We start from the raw sequence: 20,682 nt of genomic DNA, 5'->3' as shown, positions 1-20,682 counted from the left end.
CCCCAATGCTCATACCTCACAACTCTGGAATATGTAGATAATGTTGTAGTTTATTTTTTTACAGACACACAGATGTCTTTATAAAATGAAGGGAGTCATCTCTTCTAGTCACACTAACAAAGGGACAGGTATAATCATAGGGTTTATGTTCACTTTGAACTGACACTCTAGTAACTAGTTGCTGCAAGGCAGGTCAACATGTCGGAGTGCTTAACACCAATTTCAGAACAACAGTGGAATTCAACTTTACACAAGCTTGTCATGAAGGCTTAATAAAGCCTTCGTAACCTTCACACATAATAATACTTCTGTCACGTGGAGGTCATGTAAGGACCTGTCATATCACCCTTCATATTATGGTTATGGCTTATGAATGGTTTGTGAATCATCTACCTAGCTGTTATAAAGGGCTATGAAGCATTCACTAAGCTCAGTAGATAAAATTGTGACACAGTTGTTTGTGACCAATCACTGTCCTGGATAGATTAATCAGTGAACCAATTATAGGAGGGGGGGGGAGCAGGAACTGGAAGATTTATGTCCGCCACCAGATGGTTCAAAGCAGGCATGCACAGCTGCCGCAGCAGCTGGAACTCATCTGCATGACCTGGGAAAGAAGGCAAAGTCAGCCGGAACATTCTGGTCCTGCCAGATGACAGATCAGTTCAGGCTATAAAGAAAACCATCAATATTTAAAAGGATGAAGTCTTAGTACAAGGATTAGGCTGCTTTTGAATGTGTCTGACGCCTGACAGAGCAGTCGGGACATCTTGCTCATTTTAAACAAACGTAAGCCTACTTTCTGAAACAGTTTGGCTGGCGTTGAGTCCTTGGAAAAGACAGAGTTTAAATGACTCATTGTTTCCATAAGGTCATGTTTTAACCTCTAGACTTCTGGCTGCAACAATCTACTCCCCAAACACAGTGTCATGAGTTTTTCCGCATTAACCAGGGAAAATCCATAAAGTCACCATTTCCTGGGCTCCCGAGCGGCGCAGCGGTCTAAGGCACTGTAACTCAGTGCTAGCGGTGTCACTACACACTCTGGTTCAATTCCAGGCTGTATCACAACCAGGCTGTGATTGGGACTTGCCTGGTTAAATAAAGGTTAAAAATATATATTTTTAAATGCAGCCTGCTGTATGATTGTATTGCACACTTTCCCACTGATTATTCCAAGTTGTCATAGATGTGTGACATGGTTTCAGTGTCGAATGTTGTGGTTCATTGTTATCTGTCTTTTGTTCCCCCTGAGGAACGTCTAACAGTCTGGTGAGTCTGTAGTACAAAGAACACAGCCAGACATTCTCTCATTCTCTCAGAAACCTGGAGAAAGTAAATGTTGTAGAACAGTGGGGGAAACCAACCGACTGAGTGAGAACACTAATGGAAAATATGCATCAGACGAGCATGCCTTTTCACCGTTGTCACGATTATCCGGTTTATGTGGCGTCTGCTGAAAGTACGGAACCTGTGATGAATTAAGCTGAGGGGGAGGAAAAGTTAACCACCCCCTCCTTACTCTGGCCTGCACTGAGGTTTTAAGACCGCCCAGCAAACCTCACTTCTCTCACTGTAAACTTCAAATGCTCCCGACACCCCCTTTCGAAACGCCAACAGGGAAAATGGTACATTCCAAGCTCTGCGGTCCATGCCTTCGCTTGACAGGGCCAGTTGGACATTTTTATTCTTCTGTAGTTTATACAAGTGTATTTACAATTAGTTACATTTTGTGTAGATCGTGTGTAGATCATGTGTAGATCATGTGTACATCTAGTTAAGATATTCTTGCCTGTAATAATAATAATACATCTACATGGTTAGGAAACGAATACGTCTGCACAGTTAGGGAGATGATCCATCTACATGGTCCCGTGTGGCTCAGTTAGTAGAGCATGGCACTTGCAATGCCATGGTTGTGGGTTCGATTCCTATGTGGAATGTATGAATGAAAATGTATTTACTCACTCTATAAGTTGCTCTGCTTTGCAAAAACATGTTTGATTTTTGGATTCATATGAATATGACTTTTTCTTGGTTTGTTCCAGTGTTTTATTGATTAAATTCATCCAAACGTGCATTTTCAGAGAGCAATAGCCTGGAAACTGGTAATTTAACGGGGAATCAAGTTTAAACAAAGTGCTTGCTTTAGTTATGTACAGTACTTGGAGGCAGGGCAGCAGAGCTTTATCCCGGGACATTCAGACTTGTCAAATGTCTTTCAGGAGACACAAATGAGCTGGAAACTGTCTACTGCCTACTGCCTACTGTCTACTGGCTTCTGCCTACTGTCTACTGCCTACTGTCTACTGGCTTCTGCCTACTGTCTACTGCCTACTACCTACTGTCTACTGTCTACTGGCTTCTGTCTACTGTCTACTGGCTTCTGTCTACTGTCTACTGCCTACTACCTACTGCCTACTGTCTACTGGCTTCTGCCTACTGTCTACTGCCTACTGTCTACTGCCTACTGTCTACTGCCTACTACCTACTGCCTACTGTCTACTGGCTTCTGCCTACTGTCTACTGCCTACTGTCTACTGGCTTCTGCCTACTGTCTACTGCCTACTACCTACTGTCTACTGTCTACTGGCTTCTGCCTACTGTCTACTGGCTTCTGCCTACTGTCTACTGTCTACTGCCTACTGTCTACTGGCTTCTGCCTACTGTCTACTGTCTACTGCCTACTACCTACTGTCTACTGCCTACTGCCTACTGCCTACTGTCTACTGTCTACTGTCTACTGGCTTCTGCCTACTGTCTACTGCCTACTGTCTACTGCCTACTGCCTACTGCCTACTGCCTACTGCCTACTACCTACTGTCTACTGTCTACTGCCTACTGCCTACTGTCTACTGTCTACTGTCTACTGCCTACTGTCTACTGTCTACTGTCTACTGCCTACTGTCTACTGTCTACTACCTACTACCTACTGTCTACTACCTACTGTCTACTGTCTACTGTCTACTGTCTACTGTCTACTGCCTACTGTCTACTGTCTACTGCCTACTGCCTACTACCTACTGTCTACTGTCTACTGCCTACTACCTACTGTCTACTGTCTACTGTCTACTGCCTACTGTCTACTGTCTACTGTCTACTGCCTACTGTCTACTGTCTACTACCTACTACCTACTGTCTACTACCTACTGTCTACTGTCTACTGTCTACTGTCTACTGCCTACTGTCTAATGTCTACTGTCTACTGTCTACTGTCTACTACCTACTGTCTACTACCTACTGTCTACTGCCTACTGCCTACTGTCTACTGTCTACTGCCTACTACCTACTGTCTACTGTCTACTGTCTACTGCCTACTGTCTACTGTCTACCGCCTACCGTCTACTGTCTACTGTCTACTGCCTACTACCTACTGTCTACTACCTACTGTCTACTGCCTACTGCCTACTGTCTACTGTCTACTGCCTACTACCTACTGTCTACTGTCTACTGCCTACTGCCTACTGCCTACTGTCTACTGTCTACTGTCTACTACCTACTACCTACTGTCTACTACCTACTGTCTACTGTCTACTGTCTACTGCCTACTGTCTACTGTCTACTGCCTACTGTCTACTGTCTACTGCCTACTGCCTACTACCTACTGTCTACTGTCTACTGCCTACTGCCTACTGTCTACTGCCTACTACCTACTGTCTACTGCCTACTGTCTACTGGCTTCTGCCTACTGTCTACTGCCTACTGTCTACTGCCTACTGTCTACTGTCTACTGTCTACTGCCTACTACATACTGTCTACTGTCTACTGCCTACTGCCTACTGCCTACTGTCTACTGCCTACTGTCTACTGCCTACTGCCTACTGTCTACTGTCTACTGCCTACTACCTACTGTCTACTGTCTACTGCCTACTGCCTACTGCCTACTGTCTACTGTCTACTGTCTACTACCTACTACCTACTGTCTACTACCTACTGTCTACTGTCTACTGTCTACTGCCTACTGTCTACTGTCTACTGCCTACTGTCTACTGTCTACTGCCTACTGCCTACTACCTACTGTCTACTGTCTACTGCCTACTGCCTACTGTCTACTGCCTACTACCTACTGTCTACTGCCTACTGCCTACTGTCTACTGGCTTCTGCCTACTGTCTACTGCCTACTGTCTACTGCCTACTGTCTACTGTCTACTGTCTACTGCCTACTACATACTGTCTACTGTCTACTGCCTACTGCCTACTGCCTACTGTCTACTGCCTACTGTCTACTGTCTACTACCTACTACTATCTACTACCTACTGTCTCTACTGCCTCTACTGTCTACTGCCTACTGCCTACTACCTACTGTCTACTGTCTACTGCCTACTGTCTACTGCCTACTACCTACATACTGTCTACTGTCTACTGTCTACTGCCTACTGTCTACTGTCTACTGTCTACTGTCTACTGCCTACTGTCTACTGTCTACTGCCTACTGTCTACTGTCTACTGCCTACTGCCTACTACCTACTACCTACTGTCTACTCTCTACTGTCTACTGTCTTCTGCCTACTGTCTACTGTCTACTGTCTACTACCTACTGTCTACTGCCTACTGCCTACTGTCTACTGTCTACTGTCTACTGTCTACTGTCTACTGCCTACTGTCTACTGTCTACCGCCTACCGTCTACCGTCTACAGCCTACTACCTACTGTCTACTACCTACTGCCTACTGCCTACTGTCTACTGTCTACTGCCTACTACCTACTGTCTACTGTCTACTGCCTACTGCCTACTGCCTACTGCCTACTGCCTACTGTCTACTGTCTACTACCTACTACCTACTGTCTACTACCTACTGTCTACTGTCTACTGTCTACTGCCTACTGTCTACTGGCTACTGCCTACTACCTACTGTCTACTGTCTACTGCCTACTGCCTACTACCTACTGTCTACTGTCTACTGTCTACTGTCTACTGTCTACTGTCTACTGCCTACTGCCTACTGTCTACTGCCTACTACCTACTGTCTACTGCCTACTACCTACTGTCTACTGCCTACTGTCTACTGGCTTCTGCCTACTGTCTACTGCCTACTGTCTACTGGCTTCTGCCTACTGTCTACTGTCTACTGCCTACTACATACTGTCTACTGCCTACTGTCTACTGTCTACTGTCTACTGCCTACTGTCTACTGGCTTCTGCCTACTGTCTACTGTCTACTGCCTACTACATACTGTCTACTGCCTACTGTCTACTGTCTACTGCCTACTGTCTACTGGCTTCTGCCTACTGTCTACTGCCTACTGTCTACTCGCTTCTGCCTACTGTCTACTGTCTACTGCCTACTACATACTGTCTACTGCCTACTGTCTACTGTCTACTGCCTACTGTCTACTGTCTACTGTCTACTGTCTACTGTCTACTGTCTACTGCCTACTGTCTACTGTCTACTGTCTACTGTCTACTGTCTACTGCCTACTGTCTACTGCCTACTACCTACTGCCTACTGCCTACTACCTACTGTCTACTGCCTACTGCCTACTGCCTACTGCCTACTACCTACTGTCTACTGCCTACTGTCTACTGTCTACCGCCTACTGTCTACTGCCTACCGCCTACTGTCTAAAGAGCCTAGACTAGTGTAGAGACAACACAGCTGGTTACAAACAGAGGTTCAGAGATAAAGAATGATGATAAAAGGCGTAGCGAACCCTGCTGAGTATCACAGGGTCGTTTTCCGTTATCTCACGCGAGACATGGTGCAGGGCAGGCTCTATGGATAAATTCTGACAGGGGGGAGACCTTCTGAGACCCAGGGGTGGGTGTCTGTTGTGGGATGGTGTTGGGGGGGGGGGGGTGTTCCCAAGGGGGTGATGAAGGAGGTAAGGTGTGTGTGTGTGTGTGTGTGTGTGTGTGTGTGTGTGTGTGTGTGTGTGTGTGTGTGTGTGTGTGTGTGTGTGTGTGTGTGTGTGTGTGTGTGTGTGTGTGTGTGTGCGCGTGCATGCGTGCATGTGTGTGGAGCCGATGTGGGCGGCATGACTCATAATCACAGACATTCATCAGGGCAGGCGAAATACCTTGAATTATGGTACCCTCAATTATAAGATTAGACATTAGCCATTAAATTTGATCACTTAGCCATATTGTACCTTATCCAAGGCTGTAGTTTCCTTTAATTTGAGATGGCTATACCGTCCGCATTGTGTTTTGCTAAGGCATGTTTAAAAATGATTGGTGGTATCAGTTACATCATCCCACTGGCTCTCTAGTTTGATCCAGTTCCCAGAATAAGAGTATTTGGTTCCCCTTATCTGTTCTCTCCTCTCTTTGTTTAGTATACCAGTGGTTCCCAAACTGTGGGGGTCAGCAAAATGTTCACAGCACCTCTTGGCAAAATTCATACAATTGCAGGAAATAATATTCAAACCTGCAAAGTGTTCTCTCTGTTAACGACCTGGGTTTGGAAACCCCTGGAGTAGACAACACAGTACTGTGAAGTCAGACACTTTTATGCACTTTATCTTCTTCTAATAATCAGATTTTTAAAATATTTTACCTTTATATAAGTAGGCAAGTCAGTTAAGAACAAATTCTTATTTTCAATGACAGCCTAGGAACAGTGGGATAACTGCCTGTTCAAGGGCAGAATGACAGATTTCTACCTTGTCAGCTCAGGGGTTTGAACTTGCAACCTTCTGGTTACTAGTCAACCACTCTAACCACTAGGCCACCCCAGAATAAGATCATGGTGTACCAAGTATTCCAGGATAAATTTTGTGTATAGTTTTTGTCATAACTTTGTCATAATTTTATAAAACGTTGGTCATCGTCTACGGCATCCATCTTAGGAAGTCGACAGTTTTAGGCTAAACTCTTCATGTGGCCCTTTTGTATATGTTGCAGAGTGAGATAACAGATGGTTCATTTAGCAGATGAGCTAATCTAGAATGATCCGTTACCCCCACAGTGCCAAGGTGATGACATAGCCGACGGCTCAGTCTGTTTCCTCCCAGTCAGATCTCACAGCACACTGAGGAACTGAAGTAATACGTGGAAATATAAAGTAGAGTCTTGTGAGAGCTGTTGGTCTGGTAGATATGTTCCTCTGGCACTCTGACCAGTCTGAGGCTTGTTCTTGTCAAATGGTTACCTATAAAGCTCAGGGATGCCACCTGGTGTTTATAACGAGAGTTATAGCAAGTCTCCATCAGGTTGTTGCTGTGAATGAGAATGTGTTCTTCTCAGTAAACTTACTCACCTGGTAGAGTAGAAGTTCAATAAATAATGAAGTAGATCAAAATATTAATCATAATCAATGAGTAGGTGGGTGCAAATGTGTATAAATTGTGTTAAAAACAAGTGGGAGCTTTTCTTGATATGGGGTGGCAGGGTAGCCTAGTGGTTAGAGCGTTGGACTAGTAACCGAAAGGTTGTAAATTCAAATCCCCGAGCTGACAAGGTACAAAATCTGTCGTTCTGCCCCTGAACAGGCAGTTAACCCACTGTTCCTAGGCCGTCATTGAAAATAAGAATTTGTTCTTTAACTGACTTGCCTAGTAAAATAAAGGTCAAATATATATATTTTTTAAATATAGCCAAGTCTCTCCTGCATTTGGGGTAGTTAGACCAGGTAAACCCATGAAACTTTGTTGTAAATTCGCATAAGCACTCAAGATGGTTTGTGTTTTATAGAGCACCATTACTGTTTAATATCCCTTTTCCACTACTTTTCTGTGTGTGTGTAATAAACGTTTAGTATTTTATTGGTAGATCTATGCGGGGACATTTTTCATTGGTGGCTGGGTCATTTTTTTGTGAGTCTGTAAGTCAGGTTTTCATGGCATTCCATTGGAGGAAGTTAGCTCATGTCTGACAGTGGGGAGACTTTACTACAACCGACTGTCACCTTTTCCAGAACCCTCTTCTTCCTGCAGTTGAACTGAGATGTTATCAAGTACCTAATGGAAAACACATGCTCCACATTACCTCTAAACACAGTTACCTGTTGTTGATTAAGGATACAGAATAATACGATTCTGTTACACTAACATTGCATTCATTCTTCTGTGTTTAAAGTGTCCAATTGGGTTTGTGTTCACTTTGTTGTTGGTGATACTGCCTGCCAGTAAAGAAAGCAGAAGGTTTTGCGATGTCCAATGAGGAAACATGTAATCTCTCATGAAGCCACACAGGAAGCCAATAGGAAGAGAGCTATGAGAACATGTTCACAAGCCACTATAAAAGTCTGAAGTATAACATTTAACCAGTGCATCGCCTTCAATGACTAGTGTCTTCATGTTGATCTATCTCAGTTCTGGACTGTGGCATTTATTACATTTTTCAACATGTAACATCTATCTTAATGTAGTAACCCAGAACTAGGCATCCTCTTTGCCTTCTGCCTATGATTGTAGCATCTAGCGATAACACATTGTACAAATGAACAATGACACCACATTATCCTTAATGTGAATTTTAAGAGCAGCGGTCCAATTTTTTGTGTTCAACTTCTTCCTGTCCTTGTTCTCATCAATTTATTCACAGAAATGCAGATCTCTCTAATATGCTCCTACCCATCACAGTTCCTTTCTGCTGCTCATGTTCCCTGCTGACCTTTCCTGTCTGACCTTTCCTGTCTGACCTTTCCTGTCTGATCTTTCCTGTCTGACCTTTCCTGTCTGACCTTTCCTGTCTGACCTTTCCTGTCTGACCTTTCCTGTCTGTCCTTTCCCTGTCTGACCTTTCCCAGTCTGACCTTTCCTGTTTGACTTTTCCTGTCTGACCGTTCCTGTCTGACCTCTACTGTCTGACCCATCCCTCTCTAACCTTTCCTATCTGACCTTCCCTGCATGATCTTTCCTGTTTGACATTTCCTGTCTGACCTTTCCCTGTGTGACTTTTCCTGTCTGACCTCTACTGTCTGACCCATCCCTTTCTAACCTTTCCTGTCTGTCCTTTCCCTTTCTGACCTTTCCCTGTGTGACCTTTCCTGTGTGACCTTTCCTGTGTGACCTTTCCTGTCTGGCCTTTCCTGTCTGACCTTTCCTGTCTGTTCCACCCTCCACAGGAGATGACTTGGGCTGCACGGTTGATGGCCAGGTGTACACCAACCGAGACATTTGGAAACCGGAGCCTTGTCGGATCTGCGTGTGCGACAACGGCGCCGTCCTGTGCGACGAGATCCAGTGCGATGAGCTCTCCAACTGTGAGAAAGTGATCATCCCAGAGGGAGAGTGCTGTCCAATCTGCCAGAGTGAGGGCAGCACAGACACCAGTGGCAATGGCAGACCCGGTGAGCGGTCGGAAAGGGTGACCGGAAATCTGTAGTGACCCCAAGTCATGACAAAGACACACATTTGTTATGAGAGAACCCAGTATGAACTGTGTTTGAATGTGTAACTACTACTACACTAATACACAGATGACACTGATGACACTCATGACACTGATGACACTCATGACACTGATGACACTCATGGCACAAATGACACTGATAACACTGGTGACACTCATGACACTGATGACACTCATGGCACAGATGACACTGGTGACACTCATGACACTGTAGACTACAGGCTTTTGTAAGATAATAATTTATGTCTGTTCTGTCATTTTCAGATGTTGGCAGAGTCTACAGGGTAAGCTTTACGATCTCCTTGTGATTATTAAACATCTTTACAATATCTTGTCACTAACTTGATTTTAACGGTGAAGCAACATCTGCAATCTTGCTCTTGGTTTGTAGGGTCAGAAAGGAGAACCTGGAGATGTACCACAGGTGACTGGGATCAGAGGTCGTCCTGGGCCTATGGTAAGCTTATAGATCACTCTGTTTTCAGAATCTATTATACACTGAGTTTGTGATATAGTGCTTTGTCGAGATTCACCAAAATACAGCTTTAAGGCTTATGTTTTTTACCAGTTGTTTCTCACTTGTGGTGTGGATTTTGTAAGACTCTTTCAGTCTACTCTAGATGGCAGAAGAGCACAGTTACCTACAACACAGTTACCTACCTGCACTTGACAGAGCATCAATAATGACTTTCCTCCATATCAGTAATGATGCCATCATGTGATTAATGAAGGGACATTAGTGTGGCTTTTCCCATCCGTTCTTTTTGTTCGACAACAGGGGCCTCCCGGATCTCCAGGATTCAGAGGGGACCGAGGCCAGAAAGGAAGACCTGTACGTTCCAAACATGACTTGTGAAAACACACACACCTCTAGGATGCATGTAGAGCAAATACATCACGTTGTTGCTACGCTGGAGTTCTGTACTGAATACTTATTTACATTGACACATTGACAACAACAAAAAATAGTGAGTTTCAATACAAGTTGGATCTTTGCCAAATCGCAAATCCTTAATCATTCCTTTTTCTGGACCTAAATAGTATGATCACCCAACCCTTTTCTGTGACACCCCCTCAGAAGTGATCCATGTGGCCCCAACTGTGCAGTCCACACAGAGCTTGTCTTATAAAAACCCAATGTCATGTAGCTTGATTTGGAAAATATGCTAAAGGAATATTTAGTCATTATATAATGGCAGATATAACACAGCCTTAATGGTGTCATTTCCTCTCCAGGACAACCAAGCTGAGACATGACAATTTACATACTACTCAGTCTCTATTGAATTAGGGTATTTCAGAGAAGCAACTAATGTATGTAATTATGGACATAAAATTTAAAAAATGGCTTTCATTGTTATGCTCAAATAGAATACAGTATCTTCAAAGATAATCAACAGTACATGACCTGTTAAAGACTGTAGACAAACAATGATATATTGTGCACTGTGTGGAGATGTTTCTCTGTGCTGAAAAACACTGGGATAAAAACAAACAAACAATCAACACACCATTTATTTTCAGTTTCAATGACATTACATTATCATTGGAATGCACTCCCAAAAGAGCCATTCCGCAAATGTATGTATTTCATTTAAATTCAGTTCACAACAAAAACCTAAATGATGAATGAACATGTCCCTCTCATTGGAATGCTGATCCAATTGAGGACATACATTTAGCAGAACATCATTACTCTTTATGATTTATGACATAATATGTCCTCGGTGTACCTCTCATGATTTATTTTTTGTTTCTCATTGTGTCTACTTTCATCCTCCACTGTTATTGCGTATCAACTAGAAAACCTGCTTTAGAACACAAGACAAAATGACTGTCTACACATTATGCTACTAAACATAAATGGAGATCTCAGGGGTCACTGATATCAATACAAGAGTTGAGAGGGGGAAAAAAAGAGGTTTACACAGTAATAAGTTTACGATTTGGCAATTAATGAATGACACAGTATTTACTTCTTATGAGTTGCTTCATCCTGCTTATATTAACATGACATTATCTATCTAAAGGGGCTGCGTGGACAAGCAGGATACGACGGAGAGCCTGGTGTGCCTGGAAACCCAGGAGAACCAGGGCCTGCAGGAAACCAGGGTCCACCAGGAGTATGTACCACAATACCCACCCCTCATAAGCATGTATCATCTCAAGTGTATAACATGTCTATAAATGTTTAATTGACTGTCAATAAGTATAAACCCTTTCTAAAGGCAATGTTATTGTTAAGCGTTACCATCATGTAGTGTATTCTTCCCTGACTGATGTCTTGAGATGTTGCCTCAATATATCCACATAATTTTCCTTCCCCATGAAGCCATCTATTTTGTGAAGTACACCAATCCCTCCTGCAGAAAATCCCCCCCACAACATGATGCTGCCACCCCCGTGCTTCACGGTTGGGATGGTGTTCTTCGGCTTGCAATCCTCCCCCATTTTCCTCCAAACATAACGATGGTCATTATGGCCAAACTGTTCTATTTTGTTTCATGAGACCAGAGGACATTTCTCCAAAAAGTACGATCTTTGTTCCTATGTGCAGTTACAAACCATAGTCTGGATTTTTTATGGCAGTTTTGGAGCAGTGGCTTCTTCCTTGCTGAGCAGCCTTTCAGGTCATGATGATATATGATTCATTTTACTGTGGATATAGATACTTTTGTACCCGTTTATTCCAGCATCTTCACAAGGTCCTTTGCTGTTGTTCCGGGATTGATTTGCACTTTTCGCACCAAAGTATGTTCATCTCTAGCAGACAGAACGCGTCTCCTTCCTGAGCGGTATGACGGCTGCATGGTCCCATGCTGTTTATACTTGCGTACTATTGTTTGTACAGATGAATGTGGTACCTTCGGGCATTTGGGAATTGCTCCCAAGGATGAACCAGACTTGTGGAGGTCTACAGGTGTTTGCCCACATTTATTAGTGCTCCCGAGTGCAGTTGTGGATCCGCTACTGTGGACTGGGATCTGGCCTTGTATAGAATGTCCTTGTATCTCTCCTGGAAGGGGATATAGTCACCCTTTAGACACTCCTCTACGGCTCTGATATGAAAGACTCGAGATAACTTTGGTAATCTCTTCAGTCTTCTCATTTACCATCCAAATCTTCTCCTTCTCTTCCTCCCTTAGAGTACGTATCCTGGCCTCCTTCCTCTTCATTTAGCAGAATTTTCAGAAGATCATCAAACTCTATCCTGATCTGCATTTGTGTAAAATCGGCCTGTCTTATGTACTTCGCTGTTTGATGACAGGTTAGTTTGGCTTCAGTAAAAAGACCCAGCTTCTCCTTCAAGAGCTCCAGTTCAACCTTTACTCTTTCTTTGTGATCCTGGACAATTTCAAATATGGGACAGAACTTGTGTCCTGTGTGTGTTCTTGAATCCCGACACACTAAACAGACAGGCTGTTGATCCTCCGGACAGAAGAGCTTGAGTTTCTCTTTATGTCGAGTGCAGAGCCTCTGGAACCCAGCTGCATCTCTGGAGCTCCTCTTCTGTAGGAAGCCCTGACACAGCCTCTTCAGGGTAAGGTTCACTGCTGGGAAAGGCATTGAGGAGATCCTCCTGCAGACTGGACACTCCTGGTCTTCCATATGTTTCCAGTACTCCTCAAGGCAGGTTTTTCAGGCGCTGTGGCTGCAACACAGAACCACAGGATCCCTGAAGATTTCATAACACACAGGACAGGAGAGGAGATGTCCTCTGAGTTTCAGGTTGAATATCCAATACTGTAAATCACTGTTCTGTTTCCCCAGGGACTGGGAGCTCAGATGGCTGGAGGATTTGGGGATGAGAAATCAGCTGGCCAAATGGCCATGATGCCAGGAACTAGGGTAAGAAGGGTGCAGTGGAACCATATTGGGTCACACAAGTTTCTTGTGCCATATTTATTTACTATGGCTTGGATAATTTAGCTTTTATGGTGATGTTGGTGTATGTTTTGAATTTGTTGAACTATGGGTGTAAGTGGGCTCATAACGTTTATGATTCTGTGTACAATTATGCAACCTGTGTTTTAGGGAGAGGCAGGAGCAAGAGGACCTCCTGGGCCAAATGGAAACCCTGTAAGTTAAAAACAACGAATTAAAAAAATAATTTCAAACAATTATATTTGGAGCAAGCTGTTCACTCTCTTTGATCTCTCTCTCTCTCCCTCTTTCTCTCGCTCTCTCTCTCTCTCAGGGCCATTCTGGACCGCAAGGACCCCATGGGGAAGTTGGTGATCCAGGTCACATGGTATGACAACCTTCTCCTTGTCATATGTTATGTTTCTGGTCCGGTGTTCCCTATTTATTGCCACCATTCTCAACTATGTGTCTATAAAGAATAGCACCTTGAGTCATGTTGGCACCACAGTAGTCACATCCATCTTCTGGAAAACATACAACACAAAAGTGGCAGACTATTTATGTTGAACATTAAATCTCCTGGCAACACTTGACATTAAGCTGACAGATATAATATATTATTTATAATGCATTATAATGTCTTATCATAATCTTCTGTTGTAGGGTCAATCTGGACAAAGGGGACCTGAAGGGCCACCAGGAAAGCCGGGTGAAGACGTGAGTAAACTCTCATCTCTGTTCACCAGAAGTACTGATGACATTCCATTGACTGCATTCAAAGATGGACTGCATTCCATGGACTGCATTCAAAGATGGACTGCATTTCCATGGACTGCATTCAAAGATGGACTGCATTCCATGGACTGCATTCAAAGATGGACTGCATTCCATGGACTGCATTCAAAGATGGACTGTATTCCTTGGACTGCATTCCAAGATGGACTGCATTTCCATGGACTGCATTCAAAGATGGACTGCATTCCATGGACTGCATTCAAAGATGGACTGCATTTCCATGGACTGCATTCAAAGATGGACTGCATTTCCATGGACTGCATTCAAAGATGGACTGCATTCCATGGACTGCATAAAAAGATGGACTGCATTCCATGGACTGCATTCAAAGATGGACTGCATTCCATGGACTGCATTCAAAGATGGACTGTAATTCCATGGACTGCATTCCAAGATGGACTGCATTTCCATGGACTGCATTCAAAGATGGACTGCATTCCATGGACTGCATTCAAAGATGGACTGCATTTCCATGGACTGCATTCAAAGATGGACTGCATTCCATGGACTGCATTCAAAGATGGACTGCATTCCATGGACTGCATTCAAAGATGGACTGCATTCCATGGACTGCATTCCAAGATGGACTGCATTTCCATGGACTGCATTCAAAGATGGACCTCATTCCATGGACTGCATTCAATGATGGACTGCATTTCCATGGACTGCATTCAAAGATGGACTGCATTCCATGGACTGCATTCCAAGATGGACTGCATTTCCATGGACTGCATTCAAAGATGGACTGCATTCCATGGACTGCATTCCAAGATGGACTGCATTTCCATGGACTGGATTCAAAGATGGACTGCATTCCATGGACTGCATTCAAAGATGGACTGCATTTCCATGGACTGCATTCAAAGATGGACTGCATTCCATGGACCGCATTCAAAGATGGACTGCATTCCATGGACCGCATTCAAAGATGGACTGCATTCCATGGACTGCATTCAAAGATGGACTGCATTCCATGGACTGCATTCAAAGATGGACTGCATTCCATGGACCGCATTCAAAGATGGACTGCATTCCATGGACTGCATTCAAAGATGGACTGCATTCCATGGACTGCATTCAAAGATGGACTGCATTTCCATGGACCGCATTCAAAGATGGACTGCATTCCATGGACTGCATTCAAAGATGGACTGCATTCCATGGACTGCATTCAAAGATGGACTGCATTTCCATGGACCGCATTCAAAGATGGACTGCATTCCATGGACTGCATTCCAAGATGGACTGCATTCCATGGACTGCATTCAAAGATGGACTGCACTGTGTCACAATTTACATTTACATTTACATTTAAGTCATTTAGCAGACGCTCTTATCCAGAGCGACTTACAACTTGGTGCATTCACCTTATGACATCCAGTGGAACAGTAGTGCATCTTTTAAGGGGGGTGAGAGGGATTACTTTATCCTATCCTAGGTATTCCTTAAAGAGGTGGGGTTTCAGGTGTCTCCGGAAGGTGGTGATTGACTCCGCTGTCCTGGCGTCGTGAGGGAGTTTGTTCCACCATTGGGGGGCCAGAGCAGCGAACAGTTTTGACTGGGCTGAGCGGGAACTGTACTTCCTCAGTGGTAGGGAGGCGAGCAGGCCAGAGGTGGATGAACGCAGTGCCCTTGTTTGGGTGTAGGGCCTGATCAGAGCCTGGAGGTACTGAGGTGCCGTTCCCCTCACAGCTCCGTAGGCAAGCACCATGGTCTTGTAGCGGATGCGAGCTTCAACTGGAAGCCAGTGGAGAGAGCGGAGGAGCGGGGTGACGTGAGAGAACTTGGGAAGGTTGAACACCAGACGGGCTGCGGCGTTCTGGATGAGTTGTAGGGGTTTAATGGCACAGGCAGGGAGCCCAGCCAACAGCGAGTTGCAGTAATCCCGACGGGAGATGACGAGTGCCTGGATTAGGACCTGCACCGCTTCCTGTGTGAGGCAGGGTCGTACTCTGCGGATGTTGTAGAGCATGAACCTACAGGAACGGGCCACCGCCTTGATGTTAGTTGAGAACGACAGGGTGTTGTCCAGGATCACGCCAAGGTTCTTAGCGCTCTGGGAGGAGGACACAATGGAGTTGTCAACCGTGATGGCAAGATCATGGAACGGGCAGTCCTTCCCCGGGAGGAAGAGCAGCTCCGTCTTGCCGAGGTTCAGCTTGAGGTGGTGATCCGTCATCCACACTGATATGTCTGCCAGACATGCAGAGATGCGATTCGCCACCTGGTCATCAGAAGGGGGAAAGGAGAAGATTAATTGTGTGTCGTCTGCATAGCAATGATAGGAGAGACCATGTGAGGTTATGACAGAGCCAAGTGACTTGGTGTATAGCGAGAATAGGAGAGGGCCTAGAACAGAGCCCTGGGGGACACCAGTGGTGAGACCACGTGGTGTGGAGACGGATTCTCGCCACGCCACCTGGTAGGAGCGACCTGTCAGGTAGGACGCAATCCAAGCGTGGGCCGCGCCGGAGATGCCCAACTCGGAGAGGGTGGAGAGGAGGATCTGATGGTTCACAGTGTCGAAGGCAGCCGATAGGTCTAGAAGGATGAGAGCAGAGGAGAGAGAGTTAGCTTTAGCAGTGCGGAGCGCCTCCGTGATACAGAGAAGAGCAGTCTCAGTTGAATGACTAGTCTTGAAACCTGACTGATTTGGATCAAGAAGGTCATTCTGAGAGAGATAGCGGGAGAGCTGGCCAAGGACAGCACGTTCAAGAGTTTTGGAGAGAAAAGAAAGAAGGGATACTGGTCTGTAGTTGTTGACATCGGAGGGATCGAGTGTAGGTTTTTTCAGAAGGGGTGCAACTCTCACTCTCTTGAAGACGGAAGGGACGTAGCCAGCGGTCAGGGATGAGTTGATGAGCGAGGTGAGGTAAGGGAGAAGGTCACCGGAGATGGTCTGGAGAAGAGAGGAGGGGATAGGGTCAAGCGGGCAGGTTGTTGGGCGGCCGGCCGTCACAAGACGCGAGATGTCATCTGGAGAGAGAGGGGAGAAAGAGGTCAGAGCACAGGGTAGGGCAGTGTGAGCAGAACCAGCGGTGTCGTTTGACTTAGCAAACGAGGATCGGATGTCGTCGACCTTCTTTTCAAAATGGTTGACGAAGTCATCTGCAGAGAGGGAGGGGGGGGGGGGGGGGGGAGGATTCAGGAGGGAGGAGAAGGTTGCAAAGAGCTTCCTAGGGTTAGAGGCAGATGCTTGGAATTTAGAGTGGTAGAAAGTGGCTTTAGCAGCAGAGAGAGAAGAGGAAAATGTAGAGAGGAGGGAGTGAACGGATGTCAGGTCCGCAGGGAGGCGAGTTTTCCTCCATTTCCGCTCGGCTGCCCGGAGCCCTGTTCAATAACCTTCCCAACAGAAACAATCTCAAAAGACATGAACATACTATATTGAAGGCATGCTAACCTTACTCCCCCATGATGTGTAAAAAACGTCACCCTTTATACTTAGTAAATGCTACTCATCTCTTGTGATGTCATCCTAGGGAGAAGCAGGGAAAGCTGGAAATTCAGGAGAGATGGGATTCCCTGGATCAGCAGTAAGTTATATATCAATAGAAGTCTTATGCTTGAAATTATTACTAAAATGACTGAAATGCTGTACTCAATTACCATGTAATGTATTTCAGGGAGCTAGAGGATTTCCAGGGACACCAGGGCCTCCGGGATTGAAAGGCCATAGAGTAAGTATAACCCCATTCAATATATATATTTTTTTGCCTATTTAGAGCTTTGAGCTAACGCTGTAATTAAAAGCACTATACAAATGAAATGTATTATTATTATTATTATTATTATTATTATTATTATTATTGTTATTATTAATGGAGAAATACACATTCCATCTTTCAGGGTCACTCAGGTCCAATGGGTTTAAGAGGAGAAACTGGAAGTGTCGGATCCAAGGTAGACAATCTACATATTATGTTATAACTAACTGGTTTTATAACTGACAGTGATATTCATATAGATATTATGTTATAACTAACTGGTTTTATAACTGACAGTGATATTCATATAGATATCATGTTATAACTAACTGGTTTTATAACTGACAGTGATATTCCTATAGATATTATGTTATAACTAACTGGTTTTATAACTGACAGTGATATTCATATAGATATTATGTTATAACTAACTGGTTTTATAACTGACAGTGATATTCATATAGATATTATGTTATAACTAACTGGTTTTATAACTGACAGTGATATTCCTATAGATATTATGTTATAACTAACTGGTTTTATAACTGACAGTGATATTCATATAGATATTATGTTATAACTAACTGGTTTTATAACTGACAGTGATATTCATATAGATATCATGTTATAACTAACTGGTTTTATAACTGACAGTGATATTCATATAGATATTATGTTATAACTAACTGGTTTTATAACTGACAGTGATATTCCTATAGATATCATGTTATAACTAACTGGTTTTATAACTGACAGTGATATTCCTATAGATATCATGTTATAACTAACTGGTTTTATAACTGACAGTGATATTCCTATAGATATCATGTTATAACTAACTGGTTTTATAACTGACAGTGATATTCATATAGATATTATGTTATAACTAACTGGTTTTATAACTGACAGTGATATTCCTATAGATATTATGTTATAACTAACTGGTTTTATAACTGACAGTGATATTCATATAGATATTATGTTATAACTAACTGGTTTTATAACTGACAGTGATATTCATATAGATATTATGTTATAACTAACTGGTTTTATAACTGACAGTGATATTCCTATATATATTATGTTATAACTAACTGGTTTTATAACTGACAGTGATATTCATATAGATATTATGTTATAACTAACTGGTTTTATAACTGACAGTGATATTCATATAGATATTATGTTATAACTAACTGGTTTTATAACTGACAGTGATATTCCTATCGATATTATGTTATAACTAACTGGTTTTATAACTGACAGTGATATTCATATAGATATTATGTTATAACTAACTGGTTTTATAACTGACAGTGATATTCATATAGATATTATGTTATAACTAACTGGTTTTATAACTGACAGTGATATTCATATAGATATTATGTTATAACTAACTGGTTTTATAACTGACAGTGATATTCATATAGATATTATGTTATAACTAACTGGTTTTATAACTGACAGTGATATTCATATAGATATCATGTTATAACTAACTGGTTTTATAACTGACAGTGATATTCCTATAGATATTATGTTATAACTAACTGGTTTTATAACTGACAGTGATATTCCTATAGATATTATGTTATAACTAACTGGTTTTATAACTGACAGTGATATTCCTATAGATATCATGTTATAACTAACTGGTTTCATGATTCATGTAGACCCCATAGTTATTTCTAGTCATGATACATCAGTTTCATACAGATAACAGATAATATGTGATACATATAACTATACATTCCTGTAGATCAGGGTGTCAGACTCATTCCACAGAAGGGCTGAGTGTCTACAGGTTTATTGTTTTCTTCTTTAAATGAAGACCTTCACAACACATGAAGTATGTTCCCTCAGGTCTCTACTCTACTACCACATATCTACAACTCAAAATCCATACGTGTGTGTGTTATCATGTGTAGGCGTGTGTCTATGTCTTAATTCATCAATCAAGTACAAGGGTGGAGTGAAGAACTGTAGAATCTCATCCCTCCGCGTAATGAGTTTGGGCACGTGCTGTAGAGTGTTGCTAAGCATGTATTAATGAATGCAATGTTTCTGTCATCGATCTCTTAGGGTGCATTAGGCCCCACTGGTCCGATTGGCACACCTGGCCCTATGGTAAGTGGAACATATTTTAAATATACAGTATTGTGTACTAACCACTTGTGCTGTCTCTGACAAATTGCAAATCATGGCAAAGAACACTAAGATAAATAGAGTGACTGTAATGTTGATACCAATTTAAAGCAAAGACCACTGACATAAATAGAGCAACTCTTATGTTGATAGCAATTTGCTATTTGATCATTAGAAGATTTCTCAACTTCTGCACCAATCAAAAAGATAAGAAAGGTGAAAGCAAAATGGTGGATGCATACCTGGTGTTGTCTTTGACCAGTCCAGATCCTTCACAGTCTAACCTGGTGTTGGCTTTGACCAGTACAGATCCTTCACAGTCTAACCTGGTGTTGGCTTTGACCAGTACAGATCCTTCACAGTCTAACCTGGTGTTGGCTTTGACCAGTACAGATCCTTCACAGTCTAACCTGGTGTTGGCTTTGACCAGTACAGATCCTTCACAGTCTAACCTGGTGTTGTCTTTGACCAGTCCAGATCCTTCACAGTCTAACCTGGTGTTGGCTTTGACCAGTACAGATCCTTCACAGTCTAACCTGGTGTTGGCTTTGACCAGTACAGATCCTTCACAGTCTAACCTGGTGTTGGCTTTGACCAGTCCAGATCCTTCACAGTCTAACCTGGTGTTGGCTTTGACCAGTCCAGATCCTTCACAGTCTAACCTGGTGTTGGCTTTGACCAGTCCAGATCCTTCACAGTCTAACCTGGTGTTGGCTTTGACCAGTACAGATCCTTCACAGTCTAACCCGGTGTTGGCTTTGACCAGTACAGATCCTTCACAGTCTAACCCGGTGTTGGCTTTGACCAGTACAGATCCTTCACAGTCTAACCTGGTGTTGGCTTTGACCAGTTGGCTCCTTCACAGTCTAATGCA

General features: G+C 43.3%; 1 protein-coding gene across 1 annotated transcript in view; it reads left to right on the top strand.

The window, feature by feature from the left end:
* Positions 1–20,682, top strand: part of LOC115113465 (collagen alpha-2(V) chain-like) — a 69,860-nt gene that overhangs the window by 30,777 nt on the left and 18,401 nt on the right. The window contains exons 2-14 of the mRNA XM_029641152.2: positions 9,011–9,235; positions 9,562–9,581; positions 9,689–9,754; positions 10,076–10,129; positions 11,328–11,420; positions 13,069–13,146; positions 13,333–13,377; positions 13,496–13,549; positions 13,825–13,878; positions 17,436–17,489; positions 17,580–17,633; positions 17,803–17,856; positions 19,746–19,790. Of these exons, the coding sequence (XP_029497012.1) occupies positions 9,011–9,235; positions 9,562–9,581; positions 9,689–9,754; positions 10,076–10,129; positions 11,328–11,420; positions 13,069–13,146; positions 13,333–13,377; positions 13,496–13,549; positions 13,825–13,878; positions 17,436–17,489; positions 17,580–17,633; positions 17,803–17,856; positions 19,746–19,790 (896 nt within the window). The remainder of the gene's footprint in view (positions 1–9,010; positions 9,236–9,561; positions 9,582–9,688; positions 9,755–10,075; positions 10,130–11,327; positions 11,421–13,068; positions 13,147–13,332; positions 13,378–13,495; positions 13,550–13,824; positions 13,879–17,435; positions 17,490–17,579; positions 17,634–17,802; positions 17,857–19,745; positions 19,791–20,682) is intronic.

The sequence above is a fragment of the Oncorhynchus nerka genome, linkage group LG3 (assembly GCF_034236695.1).
Source record: "Oncorhynchus nerka isolate Pitt River linkage group LG3, Oner_Uvic_2.0, whole genome shotgun sequence".
Lineage (NCBI taxonomy): Eukaryota > Metazoa > Chordata > Actinopteri > Salmoniformes > Salmonidae > Oncorhynchus > Oncorhynchus nerka.
This window is presented reverse-complemented; position numbering and strand designations above follow the sequence as displayed.